This window comes from Gadus morhua, chromosome 11, assembly GCF_902167405.1.
Source record: "Gadus morhua chromosome 11, gadMor3.0, whole genome shotgun sequence".
Lineage (NCBI taxonomy): Eukaryota > Metazoa > Chordata > Actinopteri > Gadiformes > Gadidae > Gadus > Gadus morhua.
Window position 1 is genome coordinate 14,087,669 of NC_044058.1, and position 21,389 is coordinate 14,109,057.

At 49.1% G+C, this 21,389-nt stretch overlaps 1 protein-coding gene across 7 annotated transcripts in view; it reads right to left on the minus strand.

Moving 5' to 3' along the window:
* vps13b (vacuolar protein sorting 13 homolog B) overlaps nucleotides 1-21,389 on the minus strand; it is a 331,160-nt gene that overhangs the window by 140,292 nt on the left and 169,479 nt on the right. For 3 of the 7 annotated variants that reach the window (XM_030370003.1, XM_030370002.1, XM_030370001.1), the window contains exons 26-31: nucleotides 20,482-20,653; nucleotides 18,056-18,170; nucleotides 14,400-14,541; nucleotides 12,305-12,586; nucleotides 11,878-12,034; nucleotides 11,042-11,153 (exon numbers count right to left, since the gene is read on the minus strand). In XM_030370003.1, coding sequence (XP_030225863.1) covers nucleotides 11,042-11,153; nucleotides 11,878-12,034; nucleotides 12,305-12,586; nucleotides 14,400-14,541; nucleotides 18,056-18,170; nucleotides 20,482-20,653 — 980 coding nt within the window. Of the gene's footprint in view, nucleotides 1-11,041; nucleotides 11,154-11,877; nucleotides 12,035-12,304; nucleotides 12,587-14,399; nucleotides 14,542-15,441; nucleotides 15,509-18,055; nucleotides 18,171-20,481; nucleotides 20,654-21,389 lie in introns of those variants that run through there. The other 4 variants (XM_030370004.1, XM_030370005.1, XM_030370007.1 and 1 more) reach the window with 4 other exon arrangements.

Genomic DNA, 21,389 nt, shown 5'->3' on the forward strand with positions numbered 1-21,389 from the left:
CACACACACACACACACACACACACACACACACACACACACACACACACACACACACACACACACACACACACACACACACACACACAGTTACTGAGATAAAATACGTGTTCTTAGAAAAGCATGCAACTAATTAAATTATTTGTTGGCATAGATAAGTTATAGAAAAGCAAATCGAAGATTTTAAACAAAGTGCATTGGCAAGCCCCGCTTCTCCAACGCCTCAATGTTTGTTGGCGAAGAAGTTCAGCATTTACCAAGGAGACAACCGTCCTTGGAATACAAACATCTACCAACAACCATCATAGACACATCTTGACCCGTAGCTTACGTCATCTACCACTTGAACCCTGACCGAACAAACCCAGTACAGCCCCAGTACAGTCAGTAACTCCAAGGCCAGAACTATCAGCATTCCCCTGGACAGTGTTGTGTCCAACGTCTGGCCCACCATGCTGCAATATGACTGGCCGGTCAGAGAATCCCTGACAGCCCAGTGACGGTCTGAAACACAGCACTACGCAGGATGCTGGACTGTCAACATGTCACGGAGATGGAGGTCAAAGACACTGGAGCGGGCCAGGATGGTGTCAGAGACACACATACATTTTACTGATGACACATTGTTGATATGTTATACAAAACACACCCAACACTTGAATTGTACACACACATTGAATTCCACATCTGTAGTTATGAATGAAAATATGAATACACACACACACACACACACACACACACACACACACACACACACACACACACACACACACACACACACACACACACACACACACACACCAACACACGTTTAGGGACACCTTTAGAATGTGCGAATTGAAAGCTTCAGCAGAGTGGGCAGCCATTCATATAACCCCCACATCCTGCCTCAGGATGACACACACACACACACATGCACAAACACACAGCCCGGTCCTGTAGTTCAGGAGGTCTTCCCGGGTTCAGGGTCTTTGTTTGAGGCGGGACAGCTGAGGGGTGATCCCGCTCTCCTCTGTCAGCGCCCGGCCGGGCCCTGACAGACAGCCGGATGCCCGGCCACAAGGACAAAGTTCCGGGAAGCTGTGGTAGAAGGTCTGTCCCCCCTGGGTGCCACCGCGGCACGCCACGGCACGGCACGGCACTCCGCCGCTCACACGCTGCTGGAGGCTTTGTGGGGGGACGGAGGCCTGAGGTTGGCTGGGATACGTCAGCAACCCAATGAGAGAGGACACCATGAACGGCCGTCCGACAGCTCGGTTTGTCACGCTGGGTTGAACACAAACAAGTGCATCGGAATATGTTGAGCACTGATGAGTGGGTGAGGGAGTCAGCCCGTCCTCATGATTACAAACGGGGTTGACCAGTGTCTGGGTGGTGGTGTACGTAAAGACCGATTCTCTGAACAACAGCCGCTGAAGTGTATGCTGCCCCCTGTGGTCCCGTGACAGCCTAACTAGCCTCCGACTCATCTCCCGCGCGTTTTCAACGTTTCTCACATGCAGAAAAAGGTCCCTAAATGGGGCTGGCCTCCCCTTTAAATCCTAAATCCCCCTTTTCCCCTCGCAAACCTCTAAGTGCAGCCTGATGAATACAAGTGTTGCGGTGTGGCTTCTCGTAGAGGAGTAGCCCTGAGAATAACATCAGAGAGGCCACAGATATTTATGGAATGAACCGCAGGCTGTATACACAGAAGTCGGCAGACACCACAACACAGCGCAAGATGCAGCGCACGGGCTGCAAGGCTCCCTTGCTCATGGGTACACTCATGTGTACGTGCACACACACACACACACACACACAGACACACACACACACACACACACACACACACACACACGCGCGCACGGGATGTTTCAGATGATTTCCCAGATAGCCGTATGGTGACTCGTCAAGTGAGTCAGGTCAAATGTAACAAGACAGTGTAAGCAGGATGGTTACAATGATTGTCATACTAAATCCAATAACGCTAATGTTTTTTTTTTTATGGATTTATAGTTTCTGTGGCTCAACATTTTCAATTGAAACATCATACATGCCTGGTCTGTCAGGGAAGCAAGGTAAATGATAAACCCAAATCACAGTTTTTCTGTATGGTTGGGACTGTGAATCTGTTCTTAGGCATTCAGTCAAGGATGACGGTGTCTGGTAGTGTGGCCTGCAGTTAATAGTGTAGTCAGAAACAGACCCTCGGAGAGAAGAACCCAATGCTCTCGCTCTACCCAGTGGTCCGGCTCTCTGTTGAACAGATCAAAGATAACATTCATCTGCTGTTCAGGACCGCCACTCAACACAACTCAGAGCTGGCGGCTCACTGCACGCCACTTGTGGTGGCATTGCTGTACGGGTGAAAATAAGATCTATCTCAACCTTTAATGTTACAAGACATGTCTGCTGAATCATTTGGGATCAAGAGTAATCCAGCTGTTATACATGTTTCTCCAAAAGAAAAAAAGAAATATGGCAAATATCGCACCCATATTTGGGTCAAATAAAGGTAAGTGTGGATGAAATTCTTGAATTCCATCCACGTCGAGAGGGATGGTCCAAGGCTACATTTATGGCTGACGTTCTAACATTTCCTCCGCACTTCCCTAGATGAACTCTGATCTGGAGCTCTCTACAACCCGTACTACACGTTCTTAATGTCCAGCTCCACCCACACAGGTCACAACATAGGTCCTTTGGAAAATGTTAATGAAAAAAAAAAAGACATATTTTCTCAGGCTTGTCCACCTCCAGAAATTCTAAAACAATTATGATCATGCATTAATCCTTAGGGTTGGGGTGAGGAAAAATATCACTTTGGCGTTTGAAAAAAACAATGTTTGTTCTGGTTGACCCTCCCTTCTTGCATGTTCTCGCTCTGTCTCGCCTGTCTTTGTGTCAACCCGAGGTCCACTTGGCCTGTAGACTGCAATGAGTGGGAGTTACATCAAGAAACAAACGCTACAGGGTTGATTTAGCGTTGTCCGTGAACGGCCCGATCGCCCTAGGACAGCTTTGCATAACCACGACGACCAAGGAATCATTGCGGTAAAGGTGACCATGGCCTCTAGGCCTGCCATCGATCTTAATGCTGTAGGAAACCTTTAGCATTACTAACCCGAGTTTACCTCAGCCTGACTCCTCCTTGAATCTGCTTTCTGGGGCTCGGCTGGCTGAGGTCCAGCTCACTTCTCATGGCGCTGTGCCATATCCCTTTAAGAGCCATGCAAAGCCCCTTTCCCTGCCCCCCCCCCCCCCCCAAACTAAAGTACCCTGATGGACTACTGAGTTACATTATGGTGATTGAAACATTTGCCTTTAATATGCTGTAACTGCACAGAATTTATGGCAATCATGTACTGCACAGCGGAATCAGATGGGATTTTTTTTTTATTTGAAGAAAAGCTCTGTTTTTAGATTTGGAGTCATTAAAAATGGCTCTTAAAGGCTGTGCCAGTGCCGCACGCAGACCAACTCAAAGATCAAAACATCTATTTAGCCAAAGAAGGAGCAGTGCAATTAGAGAGATTTAGTAAGTTGGTTTCTCCCACAGTTAAGTTTTAATGACATGCTGGCATATTTTCACTAAAGCACAAGATAAATCATTAAGGGTGTTGGACAGTAAACTGAACCGTTTTTGGTTGCTATTCCTTTTTTCAGACGAAAAAACCAAAGTATAGAAAGCAATCCTCAGTTGAACAGACTAAATCATATCAACAAAATCAGGAAAGAGCGACACAAACAACCAGTTGGATCTACAATCCCTCATTGGCAAAGTCACAGCTACTGCACACAGAATAGCAGTGTACACGTTTTACAACTCTATTTCTTCCTCGACTATAGTTAAAAGCACCCATTTGCGGTGCACAACAATTATCACCTATAAACGAGTTTGATGGGTACGGTTGGACTGGGCGATGCATACTTCAGGCGTGGCGACTCGGTCGGGGGAAGCTCTCAGCTCCTTAACCCAGCACTCCGCGACGCTCTCCGCCAGACAGATGTTACGCAGACGAGGAACCGGCGGCCATCATTGCCTACGAAAACAGTTTACTGTTTTAGCTTCTAGGCGGCCGGCAGCGCTTCAAAAGAAGCTCCTAAATCACCTTATTATAAGTGCAGGTGCCGGGTGTCACTGTGTGTGGCCCGGCTAGCTCCATCGTCGTCCCGCCACCCGTCCCCGCTCCCCTAGGCGGCGGTGGCAGCGGAGCGAGGCGGCTGCTCCTCGCCGAGGTAAACAAACAGGGAAATGGGGCACTTGGCAGCAGACTAAAGTGAGCGATGAGGCAAGTGTGCAGCGAAGCTTCTAATGAATCATTTGCTGGGAAACCGGTTTGCTTTCTTCATTATGAGGGGGACGGGGGAAAGAAAACATGCAGAGGCGAATGATTGTAATAAAGAAAGAGAGAGCGGTTCAAGGAAAAACAAAACGAAGAGGGGGATTTTAAAGGGGATGTGAACACAAAATCGTTTTGTTTTTTTTGACATGGTATGATGTCTTGTATGATCTTCAACAAAGTTATCTAAAGCCCCTACACACATGCAGTCTTTCCCTTCAATGTTCACGAACATTTCCTGCGTAGGGTTATGGGAGCAGGGGTCAAAATTCCGGGAAATCTGCACCACCAATTTGCGCGCTCAAGACCCGGGGACATTTCCGGATGACTGCCGGTAGGGCCGTGTTGTGAATGAAAGCGTTCACATTGCCGGGAGAGGCACCTAAAGGTTTACGTCTGTCTGACGTAAGAAACGTTTAAGTGGAGCGAGCAGATTCCGAAATTAGGGCTCGCCTGCCAGTCCGCGAGTTTAATGGCAGCTGGCATCCCTGTGTTTCATTACCGCCATCTACTGGACTGTCTCTTGGCCCATTCTTTCCGGCATTGTTATGCCAATGTGGGAACCAACACAAGACGGAAACTGAATGTGTGAATAGAGTGTTTGCCCCTAGAGCTCAGTTCTGTCAGTAACCCGGAAGCACCGCCATTATGGAGATACTGGACTGAAACAACCAAATTGATTACATGTTGAAAGTTCAATTTAGGCCGATTTGGGACGTCTTAACTACAGAAAAGTTCATGAAAACGTGTGGAAGCTGCTAAGGTATGCAGAGAAGGAATTAGTCAACAGGAAAGTTTGCAGTATTTTGAGAAATTATGGTTACGACGACCCCAAATCTAGTTGTGTTCTTTTCGAATGCATAACAGAGATGACATTGAAGTGCTTCAGGAAAGGCACTTCAATGTTACAACAAAGGGACAAAGGGTCTGTGTGGATGCTTGGATCTCTGTCTGGGCAGCGGTTGATGTTGATGGACACGTCATAGAGAGGGTAAAGCTTCTCAGACACAAAGTTAACACCATGGTGTGTGGCAAACTTCATGTACAACATTGCTCATTATAACGCTCATACACAACAACGATACTAGCTTAAAGCCACTTCTTTCTCGATCTCTCAGCCCAAAACCCATTTCTATAAATCTTATTGTTCGAATATGGGTTGAAACAGGGGGTTCCCTTACACTTCAAATTATATTTATAATACATGAGTTGAGGATATCTCCATATCTATGTGAGAGTGAGATAGAGAGAGAGAGAGAGAGAGAGAGAGAGAGAGAGAGAGAGAGAGAGAGAGAGAGAGAGAGAGAAAGAGAGACAGAGCTTCAGAGACAGAGACAAAGACAGAGAGAGAGAGAGAGAGAGAGAGAGGGCTGATATCCTGCAGGTCGTGGTGTGGTTCGTTTCCTACGCGGCGCGAGCAGAGATTAGTCCACACGAGAAGCAGCAGGACCACCTAGTCCTACCACCGGAGTGGACGTAGTAGCAGCACCAGTAGAGCTGGCCGGGGACCGTGGTGCAGTTACCGAGGGGACCGGTGATGACGTGAGTGCTCTGAAGCTTCGAGCAGCATCATCACCTCCAGTCTCCCCGCGGCCCGGCCTTCACTCCCAGCCAGCCTCTGCATAATGGAAACTAGGAGCAAGGAACACCGCCGACCAGACAGTTCTATTTAACAGTAGAGGATGGAGGACACCCCAAGTGCCATGTTTGTTGACAAACTATTTACTGCGGTTTGCCCAATTGCAGTTGGTTTCAAACCAGTGGGTGTGTCCTGGTGTTAAAGTAGTGAGCTGCCTGGCAGACTATGATATTATGATTGGTCAGAATGGCAAACTCCGTCAATTTCTCACCATCTCTATTTACAGAACTTTAGAGAAGGCAAACAATTATACAATCGAGGTCAAAGTGTGTGTAATGGAGGCTAATGAGCACATCCATTTCCCATCCACGCATTCACACACGCAGACAAGCACAAACACACACACACATACCGATTTCCAAAAATCCCAAACAGTCCAAAAATGAGATTTATGTTCACACAGTCTTCTTTTTTTCTTCGTCTCTCTTTCATTGACCTTTTTTTGGAAGCCCGTGCGGCCTTCGGAGCGGCGCTCCCTCCCTACCCAGCTCCTCCAGCTCCTCCAGCTCCTCCAGCCCGCAGCGGTCCCGCAGCGGTCCCACAGCGGTCCCGCAGCGGTCCCGCAGCGTGGCATGCGATGGGACGCTGCAGCGTGCCAGCATCTGATTAGTGACGAGCCGGGCCCGGCCAGGCGGAGCTGTGTTTATCTGCCGACGGGGGGATCCCCGTCACTGGCTCTTATGATGATATGTGTGCGGGCCAAGCCAGGCAGCCTTTCAACGGTAATAGAGGGGTTGGTTGACTGGCTGGCTGGCTGGCTGGTCGGGTAGCTAGCCACAGCACAGCAGTGTGGAAACGGCACCCACGATGGCGGGAAGCTGTCACCGTCGACGACGTCGCGTATAAAGAGAGAAAATGTATTTTTAAAGGGACGGTTATAGGAAGCGTGTCCTTAGGTAGGGCAGGTGGGAAGGAGTATTGAAAGAGCAGAAGACGGAGTCATGCTGAGACACAGATGTCATCCCTTACTCATGGCTGTGCAACTGACTACTGCTCGGCTCATTTCCATGGAAACCATGAGACACGTGCAGATCAAAATCCAGACCGAGCCCAACCAAAAAAAGAAAAAAGAAAAGGGAAATGCTGTGTTTTGCGGCGAAGGGATGCTCCCCCGATCCCAAATGAGAGAGACGATGAGGTAACGGCGTGATGGAATCTAAGACTGTTCCATCTCGGTGCAGGACTGTGGAAAATGACACGCATCTGTACACAAACAGCCACAGGAAAACACCCGAGCACATGGGGAAATATGTGCAGACAAGAGAAGGTGAGCCACAAAGAGACTAATATACACCTACGTTTGGGTTCAGATCCGCACGCACACAGACACACACACTTTTCAACTGTCATACTTCTCTTAAGTGGCTTAAAGTGTTCTTGGAGGATTTGAAACTGCTACACATGTGGAACCCTTCTTCCCCTAAAAGGTCTTTAAAAGGTCTTGCGTGGATGGTCTTAAGAGGGACCACTCAACGTTAATTTAAACTATTAACATAGAAGGGGCTTCATTTGACCAGATGCCTGAGACTATGAGCAAATTGTTCCATGAACAAATAAAACAAAACAAAATTAAACTAAATGAATAAATAATAAAAACGTGATATAAGTGAGACTTGGCGGAGAAAAAAATTCATAAAGCATTAGGTGCATGAACTCTCTCTGACATTCAGCCTTAGCTCTAATACAATAAGCATTAGCTAAGAGAGTGAAAAAGAGAGAGAGAGCAAGAGAGAGACAGAGGGGTTGGTAGGAGCGATCTGTGAGGTTTGACTCAAACCACAAGAAAGTCAAGAGGCTGAAGGCATGCTGGACATTTCCCTGGGTATCGGCTTTTCCAAGTCCGGAAAATGATTTCAGCTGTGTCAATTGACGGAGACCTTATATGGCGCGTGATTGGAGGAGGAGGTGAGGAGACAGGAGGAAGGGGTACGTGTGTGTGTGTGTGTGTGTGTGTGTGTGTGTGTGTGTGTGTGTGTGTGTGTGTGTGTGTGTGTGTGTGTGTGTGTGTGTGTGTGTGTGTGTGTGTGTGTGTGTGTGTGTGTGTGTGTGTGTGTGTGTGTGTGTGTGTGTGTGTGTGTGTGTGTGGAAGCCACAGGGGTGCCGGTCCTCTCAGGGAGCAACACGTCCAACACCACATGATCAAATAAGCGCAGTGCTTGGTATCCACTTTACCTCACAGACCTTACAGCTCAACACGTTTATTTGAGCTTCTTACGGGAGGAGGGGCTGGGGGGTCCATCCACTCTGCATGATAAATACACAGAGGACCCCCAAAATGTTTAGCATGAAAGGGAAGCTGAGACGTGTGTGTATGTGTGTTTGCGTGCGTGTGTGTGTGTGTTCGTCTGCGTGCGTCTGCTGCGGGAACACACAGGAAAGACATTGGGTTTCACACAGAGTGGCACCCTGATAGGCCCAGCATGTCAGGATGTTTACGCTGCGTATACACGCCGGCCACTCCACCCCAGTTTAGTCTAAACGCGGCGTCGGGAGGGGGTAAATTGAATTCCCCGCCGCACTCTTCCAGGGTGGCATTAAATCCTGAGGTAATCATTTGATCTATGGTAGACACTAACATCACGGCTGCGTGCTCGTAGATCACTCGTCCGATTATGACGTTGGATGTAATTAGCGGTGCCTCTCTTAAAGGATGCAGCTGTAAAGCGCATGGCTACCGGCGCGCGGAGGCATATTTCTCCCCTGCATGATTACAGATTGTCAATGTACGTTTTCCTACGCGGTGCAGGGCGAGCGCGCTCAGCCAACAGTGTCTGGTATGAACACAGAGGGCCGCTAAGTGCTCTGCCACGGCACAGAGGACTCCAAACACAGGAGCATCAGTCAGGGCAGCCGGGGGCCGCGGAGGCTGTGAACAGGGGAGGTGGGAAGGGATCATTCCTGGTTGGAAGTGTGTGCGTGCATATGTGTGTGCGCATAAGACGATGATAAATTAGCTCTGCAAAAAACTACGCCTGCAGAGTGTGTGTGTGTGTGTGTGTGTGTGTGTGTGTGTGTGTGTGTGTGTGTGTGTGTGTGTGTGTGTGTGTGTGTGTGTGTGTGTGTGTATGAATGCATGTATGTATGAAAGTATGGGAACGTTTTTTTGCACATTTGTAGGTATGTATTTACGTATATGCAGATATGTATAAATGCACGTTTTTTTGCACATTTGTAGGTATGTATTTACGTATATGCAGATATGTATAAACTGCACGTAAATACATACATGAATGCATGTATGTATTTACGTGCATGTGTGCATTTATATGTATGCGTGGGTGCATGTATGCATGCATGAATGCATGGGAGCTATGCGGGTAACAGAGCCACAGAGCTGCCGCTCCTCTCAGTACCAAAGGAAGAACAGCACGAGCCAATGTGGGGGGAAATTGCAAAGTGGGCCCAACTTATTTTCAGGGTCAAAGAACTTCTATGATCATTTTCCATGCCCACAAGGTCATCGCTCAGCGGGCCTGCATGACACGTGTCAACAAAACAGATGCTGCTGCAGTCTCCATGGCGACGCGGCGAGTAAATCTCCCTTGAGCGGCACTAGCCCGACTCGACCAAACAAACAACAACACACTCCAACACAGCGCACGGTCCAGATGGACGAAAAACAATGAGATGAAAAAAATGAAGAGAAACTAAGAACAGAAATCACCCATGTGGATGGAAAACAGTAGCTATGGTAACTGATCAATAACATCATTGCCTCATACATCAAAGCGTTAGAGCGGGGCTCTCTGGAAGACATTTAGGCCGTGTTGCGCCGAGCGCAGCACTTCTCTCCATCGCTCCCCCCCCGATGGCTTTGGAGCTGTCAGACGGGCCCCCCCCCCCCCAAGGACCCCCCTGGACCCCCTGTACGCCCCTGTGCTGCATGCAATCTCTATCACGCTGACACTTCACCCAACTGAAGGCAGCAATAAAGACCGGAGTGGCCTCACCTCGTCTTTGGGCGTTTCTAAAAAAATATTGGGGGGGGGGGTCGTGGTTTGAGGGGGGTTGGTGATGTTTTTTTTTGGTCCACCTTTCTTTCTTCTTTCCACAGTTTCCCCCCCCCCCGTTCTTTCCCTCCGCTCTGGGCTCCCTTTGTCAGCTCAGCGCTCACCAGCAGCTGTACAAGGCATTAGGCATCACTTTTATCTCGCTCATTACATATGTTTGCCAGCTCCATCTCTGCAACCCCCCCAGCACCCCCCCCGCATCCACCTCCCTTCTATACACAGCACACACACACACACACACACACACACACACAAACACACACATACACACTCACTCAGGCATGTGGACACACATGGTGGGGCCTGCGGTTTTCAGGCAGCTATGACACAATCCAGACGCTCTGGGCTGCCTATGGCGGGAAAATGTGTTTTGCGCTGAGCTATTTCCGTCAGAAGTCCGGTCTCTCCGCGGCTCCCAGCTTTGATCCACATGGCAAGGGGGGGAGGGGGGGTTTGTATCAACAGTCTTGTGTTACAGTTGGAGGGGCCGATGGACCCCCTAGGTGTCACTCAGGCCTTTTCTTTTATCGCTGGGGGGTGAGAAAGGAAGGGGGGGGGGGGGGGGGGGGGGGGGGGGTTGGACACTGCACACCCTCAGGCATCAGAGTCGCCCCGGTCACACGGGATGTGTGCGTGTACATGCAGGCGCACACACATAATGACGAGACGGAGACTCGGCCACACACCCTGATCCAAAGGACCTGCTCATCTCATCGTGGCTCTGATGGAGTGATGAAATGAGGTCAATCGGCACAACTGAAGGCGAGAAAGCATGTGTGTGTGTGTGTGTGTGTGTGTGAGTGTTTGAGCAAGAGGCAGAAGGGGAGAGCGTGCATGCGTGTGTATACTAGGTCATGAATGAGCTGTAAGTGTGTATTGGCATTTGGCTATTATGATAAAGCTGGGAGTGAGTGTTAGGGGATGCTTTACTACTATGAGGCGGGGGGGGGGGGGGGGGGGGTTAACCCTAACCCTAACCCTCCACAGCATCGTTATGGCCAAACAGCCTTAAAAGGGGGTCTAGCACAAGGCGCTCCCCAGGGGGCATTGAGGATGGTAAGGGGGACTTACTGGTAGATGTCTTTGCGCAGCACGGTGCGGGAGAGGGGGTTATCTGCCTGGGGGGCCATGCTGACGGAGCCCAGCTTCAGCACCAGGGTGTCTTCTTTGCTCTGGTGGGACTCTACCGGATCACACACAAACACACACACGCGCACACACACACACACACACACACACACACACACACACACACACACACACACACACACACACACACACACACACACACACACACACACACACACACACACACACGCCGCAGACACACAGACACACGGGCATGCATGTTTTAGTTTGTGGTTCTCTTTGCAGTGTGGATTTTGCACACCAACGGTTCTCATGGAGACACAAATATAAAACGTAGACACAGACACAAACACACACACACAGCGAAGGCAGTTTTAAGTTGTATTTATAGTTGTAAATGTAGAGACATGCACGTTTGTGTGACAAACCCAGTCACAACAGAGCATATAACCTTACCGTTGCGCAATAAAACCAGCAGACACAACAAGCATTGATCAATGACTTTCCGAACAATAGTGGCACTGTAACACAGCCATGTACGTATCCACTGTGGGTTCCTGCGCTACCGCAGCCATTCTTCTTAGGGAATGTCTCTCCATGCTAATGTGGTGGCTTTGCTGTGTCTGGATGGCTGTGACAAGGGCTTTTATCGAGACACCGCCGCAGCCCAGGACAAAGCGCCCCAATAGAGTAATGCTCTCTGGAAACGCACCCGTTTTCCACATGTTGTGCGGCGGGCCCCGGTCTCTCAGGAGGGACCGCAAGTGCGTTTCGTAGAGAAGCCTAGTGCCTAGTAGTAGACAGACTTGTCCCCCTACCTGTGGCGGTGTGTTTGTCCTGCGTCCCGGGGCAGAACACTCGGATGGTGCTGGTGTTGATGTAGATGAGGGGCAGGCAGCGGGAGGTCAGGGCGTGGCTCCTCATTGGCTGGCCCGACGACTTGCCCCGCTCGCGGTAACGCCTCGGTACGGTGGCCTGGAGGGAGGATTGGGCTTTCAATTTGCATAGAGCATGTCGGTGGTTTGTGAATGTTAAAGAAAACTAAAAAAAAGTCGAGTAAACATGTTCATTCAAAAGTGTGTAAATGGATAAAAAGTGTATTATTATACATTTGAATATAACATTTAAAGCAACTCTTTATTTATTACAAGTCGGATTTGACATTTGAATTAACACTTCTTATGTCCGCAGGTCCTCATGAATGTCCTCATCAATCCGAAGGCCACTGCTCCACAGGACTCCTACCTGGAAGAGGCCCATGACGGCGGCCATTAAGGGACAGGAGAGCACCACGTCGAAGGGCTGGGCGGTCAGCAGGATCTCCCGCAGGTACTGGGGCGATCCGTCCGCCAGGGGGTCTGCCGCCCCCCGCTGGCCCCCCGCCATGCTGCAGCCGCGCGGGGGGCGCTCGGGCCGCTCGGGCCGCGTGGTCAGCTTGTGGCGGACGTTCTTGGTGACGGCCTGGGTGTAGGTGATGGAGAGGAAGCCGTGCTGCTGGTGCGACCCCTCCAGGACCCGGGCTGCCGTCTGGCCGGTGACGAGATACAAAACTCACTGTAACGCGCTGCCGAGGCCCACAGACTGGAGCAGTCGCACAGAACAAGGTGGGATTATATGAAGGGGGGATAAGGGTGCCGAGTCCTATTTCACTGAGGGAGCTGACTTCCAGAGATGGACATACTTATGGACTGGAGGGGGAAATATCTTATATGGAGATCATGCACAACTGTTCATGAAATTATAGCATTCTGGTTATCTTTTTTGGTCGATAAAGGTCTACATCACAGAGGACATGATAGGGGCGAATACAGCTGCAGCTGAAGCACACTGAAGTTAATTATCGGTCTGGAGGCATGCAAGGGCCCATAATTAACGTTGGGATATATGAATGTGTTCACCCGCTTTACTACACCTCTGTGATGAAGGCCTATTCAAAAATAGTCAAAACAGAAAGGGTTGTTCAGTCTCGGTTTCATGAAGATAGACCAAGTTAAGTTGTCTACTTTACACACTAGTATGTATTCATTGTGTCTTTAAAAGACATAGGAAGCGATTTTCCAAGGGAATTATCACGTGCAGTAAAGTAGGTACTCTGTGGATCCCCTGCAGTCCAAACAAGACTAATGTCCCACCAGGAAGTCAGCCCTCATCAGTGTGGTCCATTGATCTAGCAAAGCAAGCAAAGCTAAATCTACTGCTGGAAGGGGAGCGCGATGACAGTACATCTACCTAGATGCTGTGCTTTAAAGTTAAAGACTGAAGCTGTGAGTCAGCCTCCTCTATGAGACGCCATACTTCAAGCCTGCGACTACAGCCAGCAAAGCACTGTGCTCTGAATTAGTGGCAATGCTTCTTGCTCACCACAAAGGCAAAATCTCCGGCCTAATGAATGATTTGCAAACTTAATTACAGCATAGAATTTATTGAAACAAGGCAATAAGCAAAGAAAATAAACTCCAAGTGGACCATGATTAAATGGAATATATCACAGAAGGGAGCAGTCCCGTTTGTTACCCTGGACAACGTTTGCTGGAACTTCCATTAACAGTGCCGCTTATTTATTAGCCCTTAGCCAAACAGGCATCCAATTGATCAAAATTAAGTATAAGTGAAGTCAACTCTGCGAGTCAGAATTTAGGGAGTGATAAAGTAAATATATACCATATTAATATCTTTGTAGAAACAAAGTAGATCTGGAACAATGTAAATCAAGAAGGCAGCCTGAATGGCTACAGTCTGGCATAGTGCAAATACATGAAACAGAAACACTGATGGCAGATTCAATTTCACTGCTCTCAGACTGAGTCGCCCTTAGGACTCGGAAAATATGTTGCGACAACCACCTGAAGTGGTTACTTGAACAACAATGTGTAGCTACCACCTCGGAGCACAACGCTTCAATAGGAGAGTTCAAAAGAACTCTTATGGCTCCATAAGAACCATATCAAAGCATTGCGCTCATGAGAAATCTACCTGAGGGCTGCTCTGGAACCATGAATACAATTTAAAACAAATGATGGCACTGTTGATGGAAGCTGAGCAGAGTCAACCAAACCAGAGAGAGAGAGAGAGAGGCAGAGAGAGAGAGAGAGAGAGAGAGAGAGAGAGAGAGAGAGAGAGAGAGAGAGAGAGAGAGAGAGAGAGAGAGAGAGAGAGAGAGAGAGAGAGAGAGAGAGAGAGAGAGAAGAGAAAGTATGAGAGGGGGAGAGAGCGGTAGAGAGAGAGAGAGAGGGAGCGATAGAGAGGGTGAGCGGTAGAGAGAGAGAGTTGGATAGAGCAAGCGGTAGAGAGAGAGAGAGCGAGAGCGAGCGCGAGGGACTAGGAAGAACTTGGTTCTTACAGGGGGGAAAAAGCCAGAGAAGTGGCTGAAAGAGTCCTGCTTGCTGACGGGTCGAACCAGCACCGTTCGTCTGTTCAGCTTGTCAGTGCAGGATAAGATCACTCCTCCACAGCCGCCCACGCTCCGCACACCCTCTGCCGGACTGGTGGGTGAGGAGCAGAGAGGAGAGGGCCAGCATGATGGACCAAGGAGATGGAGGAAAACCACAGATGGGAGAGGAGAAGGGGATAGAGCCAAAGGGGAACAGGGTGGATGAAGTAAGGAGAAGAAGATAAGGGACGGAAATAAGATGGGAGATAGGGACCGATCAAGAGGAGATGGGAGGGGGGGGGGGGGGGAACACAAGGGATTGGGGAAGAGGAGAGCAGAAATGAGCTTGGAGCTGGGAGATTATTCCAGCAAATCAAATTAGGGAAAAAGAGAACTGATTACAACCAAAAACAGCAATGTAGGTTGAACTGGGCTGACATATCGAGGGCAAATGGTCTCATGCTATCCAAACATGCCAGGGCTCTGATAGGAACACTGTTGTATCCAATGTTTGGGTGAGCCTTGCTGGGCCAGGATCAGGCTTGGAGATTGTTCAACATTCAAAAGCCGGCCCTATCTGAGCGTTGGCTTCAGGTGTTTACGTTGCACCTGTGCCCCTGATGTCATCCAGCATGAGACCGTTTCCACACAAGCCGTATTGTGATGTTGTCATCGAGCGACTGGAAGAGCCACATCACACAGCCCTCGTACTCCCGCCCACAGAAAAACCGCAACCACCATTTTAAAATCTTTTTTGGCTTGGAGCGCTCAGCCAATCGGCACAGCTGGAGAGACATGGGAGAGTTCTGAATTGAATTTAGCTCTAATGTCGGGGTCATGCACAGGCTGGACTGGCTGCAGGTTCGTTTGAAAGCCTCAGAAGTTTGTGGATCAGACCAATCGCTGTCTCTCCCCCGTCACTCCAGCCCCTCCAGACAGGAGGCCTACCAGCGGCCGGGCGGCAGAGGGTTGGAGAGGGGCTGGTAACACTAATGTGGGACAGAGGCCTCACCACAGCTGTCTCCTTGCACTGCAGAATGAGTCCTTCATACTGGCCAGAGAGCCAGTCCTGCCCTTGCCTGGAGAGAGACACATGCTTAGCTAGAACACATTAACGCTAACGAAACCACTGCAGCAAGTGCTTAAGGCCCGAAGGGATGTGCTGGAAATGGTAGGCTTTACAAGCGCTACTGCTGGTTTCAAAAAGGTCAACAAAAACAGGATAAAATGAATACAGGGTGCTTGTGGTATTATCTTTTTGAACTCGTATCAAGAAAAAAATTATATTTAGAAATTTAGATTAAAGCAAGTGATCTATTGCTGAGTCCATTTATCCAAACACATATTGTCAGTGAAACAGTGTATCATCCCGTTCAGGATGTTATTTTAAGAATCCATGGGGCAGTCACCTGTGAATGAGAAATTCAATCAACCGATAAATTACATAAAATGGAACGGAATCAAAATCAGTGGAGCAGAGCACACGTCATCACAGAGAACACAACCTTAACAGGACACACCATGCATCACAGAGAAACACAACCTTAAGAGAATGAATATTTGTTGATTACTGTGTACTCTGTGTGTGTGATGTAAACTGTGCGTACGGTGTGCATGCGAAATTGTTTTGTAGATCTCTATGCCCGCATAAACACACACTTCACCAACCCAGTCCAACTCAACCCGGCATACAGACACGCACGCACGCACGCACGCACGCACGCACGCACGCACGCACGCACGCACGCACGCACGCACGCACGCACACACGCACGCACGCACGCACAGGTGTTATTAGGGTTAGGGTTATTAGAGTTGTGTAAGAAGGCCAAAACATGCACAACACATTTATGGCACCGATTTTCACATAAGGGAAATGATTTAACGATCTGCTCCAATTATTTTCAAAAACTCCTTTCAGCAATCAGACCCCCCCCCCCCCCCCCCCCCCCACACACACATTGAACACACACATCCTCACACATACACACACATGCATGTCCATATGTGTGTGTGATGTGAGTGCATGTGTTCTTATCTGTTGACTGTATTACTGTGTGTGTTTGGCAGTATATTTGTATACCATTGCATTTCAAGGTGTGCGCGCACACGTGTGCCTGTGTGTATTTGCTTGGTTGTGTGCGCGCACACACACACACTCACACACACAATTGCCACAATGTGTTTGTAATCTCCTCTCTCAACCGTGGTAGTGGAGTTCTAAATGACTCATCGATGCGGACCCCCCACAGCAGCGTCTCTATCTCCCCTCTCCCTCCCGCTCTGTCTCCCTTTATCTATCTCCGTCCTCTCCTACCATGTCTCTCCCCGCTCCTATACATCCATCTCTCGCTCCGAGCCATTTGTGAAGCAGCTGGAACACATCGGCTTCAATTATGTGTGAGCGGCTCCTAGGAGCCAATGAGGGTGAACTGTCACCAGCCGTCCTCCGGGGTCGCTGATAGAGCCACGTTCTGTGTGTACGTGTGTGTGTCTTTGTGTGTGAGTGTGTGTGTGTGTGTGTGTCTAAACAAGCAATTGGACGTGATGGCATTCCACCAAACTTTTGAAAACCTCTACCTACGTTTCCACAGATAGAGGTTATTATCGGAGTCCTGCCGTCATCTGCACTCTCTCCCTCTCCATCTCTCTCTCATTACACACGCCTCCCCCATCACTATTCCTGCCCTCCTGCATTGTTTAACGATGACTGCTATCCTTCCTTCCCTGGGGTGCAGCGTTTACGTCCTGTCGCTCCCCTCGTCCAACTTCTTCCTGCTGGCTTTTAAATGTTTTAAATGAAATCAGGGATTTGATTATCTACAGCACTTACCTCCAATGTCGAACTCCCCCCCTCTCTTTCTCCCTCCCTGTCTCTCTTACTTTCCACCTCCATGTTACGGCATTGAGACACGAGGCCTCGGAGGCCGGATGAGACGCCTCATCCCTCCTGTTAGACCTGATTTAATCCGACCCGCCACACACACACACACACACACACACACAACCTGTGCTTGGGCGATGAAATGCCGCCACAATTATCTCTTCATGGCTGATGCATTGGGACTAGAGCTCTGGCCTCCTGTGGGCCAGGATGATACAGATTATGCTGGGCTCAGAGCCTGGACGTCCCCCACTGTCCCTGGGCAGCTCTGACTACTCTACCCTGGCTGCGGTGATGGAGTGCTCCCTGAAACTCCAGCCTTGACAGTGTGCTGGCACGGGCGAACGCAGCACATACACTGAATGCACAGACGGGGTAAGTCGTTTTAGGGCTCCAGGGAGGTCTGCTATAGGTTTTTTTTTCCCCTCGACACTCGAAGCTGACCTGATCTGACATGTGGGGTTCTTTATTTATTTTTTGTGTATTTATTCATTTGGCCCACCAGAGCACCCCACTGATTATCACATCAGCACCTATGGGGGTTATATGGGGTTCATGGGCATGTGGGCTTGTTGCCATGGTCTCTGTACATTGGCAGTTATTCTGTATATATTGAGGTGGATGTGTGCGTGTGTGCGCATGTGCGAGTGTGTGTATGTGCATGTGCAGCCTTAGATGGGACCTTGTGATGGAAAGAAAGCAACAAAGGTGGGTGCATGGGTGTGTCTTGAGTTGACTCTACCTGCACCTGTAGTGGTCCATGTTGAAGCTGACCACTTTACACTTGATCTTTGTGTAGACATCTTGGACGTCCACTGAGGCACTCAGGTCTTCCATTTCAGCAATGACACAAATCTCTAATGAACGCACAAAGAAACGGAACACATTAGGGAATGACCAAATAGGTCCCCTTATTCCTGCTCCTTTAAAAACAACACGTATTGGAAGATTAAAGTAAAGTTTGTACAATTTATTATTTATACAGCCACAATAGTCAAGTTCCTTTGTTGTAAAGTGTTTGTGTGTGTGTGTGTGTGTGTGTGTGTGTCTGTGCGTGTGTGCGTGCTTGCGGCGCGCGTGCATGCTTGTGTGCGTGCGTGTATGTGTGCGTGGGCGTGTTCTTATTAAAAGGGTGAGGTCTTCACTGTATCTAACACGGGCCAGTTCTGCTAATTCCTGGGCTGTGGTCAGTTCCTTCACTCCAAATCCCCATGTGCTCATGATAAAGGTCGGTCAGCGTTAGGCTGGATGAAGCAGGATCTCTACACACGGTCTAATCAGCCACAGGTCTGCCCGTAGACATGAGACCACATCTAAACAAACAAAAACGACGTAGTTATGCAAAAGACACACTAAAAAGAACAATGTTGAGACACACACACACACGAAACGCTCTACCACCACCAAGTGTTTTGTTGTCCAACAGCTTCAGCAGAACTTCTTGTTTCCAAGAGCTTGGAGGACCGTACTCAAACACTTAGTTTAAATAGGGACGACCGTTTGAAACAGCTTCCTGTTTAACAGGAAGATATCAGTCTGGCCCCGGAGCTCTGAAGCCCCTCCTGATGAGCGTGTGCCAGTGTGCTTGTGTGTCTGTCCGTGTTCGATTGGGTGTATTATTTGCATATGCGTGCCTTGGTGCACCTTGGGTCCAAAACAAAGCACCGCGCCCGAGCTTGGGAACGTGACTAAGCCGGCCTCACAGCGAGACTAATTAACTCTGCGTTGAGGCAAACCTACGATCTTCCCCTGTTACCCTCATTGTTTCCACTGAGAGGGAACAGAGAGCTACCATCTGATCCCGCTACGTTGGGAAAACAGCGGGCGCAGAGCGTGCGGAACCGCCACAGTTTGGTGTTGTGCCGTTGCCGTGCGGTGACGGGGAGAAACAGTGCGGCTCCTAATAGCAAATTAATATCTAAACAGACGGGGTCCCCTGGCTTTATTGTGGATACGGTGGAGAAAGCACCACTCCCAGAGTCCAACAGGAACGGAGCATTTCCAAGTGTGGTGTTGATGTTGATTCATGAGCTCGGTAAACCAAGCCCTGGAGGAGAGCTGGAAATCCTTAGTCCCCTCGTCTGAACTGCTTTATCGGAGGAGAGGGAGAATGTCTATGGCTTGTTGCTTTATGCTGTCCAGGGAGCGTCGAATTGACTTCCCTCTCCCAACCCTATACAAACACTCCGTTTAGGCCGTAACCTTCCAACGCTGAACAGCGGGGGAGAGTGAGGGGCTTCTGGTTCGCCTGCCAGTGGGAAAACACATGACATCACGGTAGATTTGCTGCAGCCCTATCGTCTGATTGCTTATCTCCGGGGAGGTGTTTGCGATATTACACGTTTTCATATTGCGCGCACACCATTCTTTAGATTCACGGCGTGTGGGTTTGTTTTCCCGCCATGAGGCTTAATGCCTTGCATGCGCTGGATTCCGGCGGTGTATTTCACCTTGGACACTCAGATGGCCCGTATTACAGCCCAAATCCACCTAATGCCTATTTAGGATGTTTCTTAAGTCAAGCCATCGCTGTGAGGTCCTCCCTCAAAAGGTTCCATTTCCACCTAATAAAGCCCTTAAGCTGGCCAATCTGGTGGGCAGATGCTAAATATTACAGTCACCAATTAAAGGTAAATCGAGCTTTTCATCGCCCCAGTAAATCTTGAGGGGAGGAGAGGCAGCTCACTTGGGGTACGTCACACGCTTATTTATTTGTCTTTTTCTCCCTCGTCCCCGCCCTCCCTTCTCCCTGTTCTTTCCTCACACTCCAGCTGACTTTCATTTGGTCTATTGAGGGAAAGAGTGGATCTCTGAAGGTGTTGAAATGGACCATGGTATCAGTCAGCCCCGCTTGAGGAGTAAATGAGTGATGCGTACAAGGAGCACGGCTTTTACGAAGGACCAACTAACATAATAAGTAATCAGCTAGCTATGATTCATATTACAAGGCTGATTATAACATTAATATTTTCCAAAGTTACTACGGCATATCGCTTGAGCACATTGTCTTTTTTCAGAATCACGATATTATATATGAACATAAAAATCTATGTAATGAATAATAATAAATATCAAGTGATAATACATCTTTAGTCCATCCTCATAATCATCATCGTCATCAGTAGTAAACAACCCAACACAAGACCTCAAAGTCGGCGTGGTGGCTACCTGTGTTTTTGGCGGCGGAATCTGGGGCGTACAGCTTAACCGTGACCTTGGGCAGCATCCACTGCATCCAGAGGCTGACCTTCCCGCTGGTGCCCCCGATGCTGCTGGTCTTCTGCTCCAGCGTCACCGTGTCCGAGAAGGGCCCGTCGTCCCCGGCTGGCACTGAGTCGCCCTGTGGTGCGGAAAAACACAGCGGAACGGGAGGGGGGAGGGGGGGGGAGAATGACTGCGAGCCCTCTCTTTGGAGTAAACACAGACCGAGCACGTTCATCAGATAGAGTAGGGCTGGGAGACGAGGAACAGCAGAGTTTACGTTTTCATCAACATGTCAACAAAGACATTATCTTTGCGTTGTGTCGAATCGAGACCGCTGAACACAAAGCCAAAATTAAAGTTGCGAAACAGCAACTGGCGACATGGCTCGTTTGGATCCCATCGTTCGAAGCACGCAATTTGCCACCGTGTCATAATACCGCAACAGAAAAATAAAATAACTGTCTTTTCCTTTGTCTATAAGTGTTCCATGCTGCCGTGCAGCATGTTTTTCATCATTTCAACAAAGTCAACAAGTTTTTTGGACATTTTCAACTAATTCCAGACATCTCGCCTACAACCCTTAATTAAAGATGTTAGGGTTATAGATATTGTCAGGCCTGTGAACCCACAGTCAGCATCGACAATAGAGCAGTGGCTCTATTCCTGCACACCCCCGTGCTCAGTGTGTGGATGTGCATCTGTGTCTAAGGAGAGTGTGTGCGTACACATGACGTGTATCAGTAAACACGCCGCCGCATCATCTGTGGCCTGTGTGTCCAACCAAACATCAACCCAGCGCCGGGTTCTTCATGTATGGTGTATGACATCAGAGTCTGGTGAGCAGACCTAAGGAGTGGGGGAGGCTAAGGAGG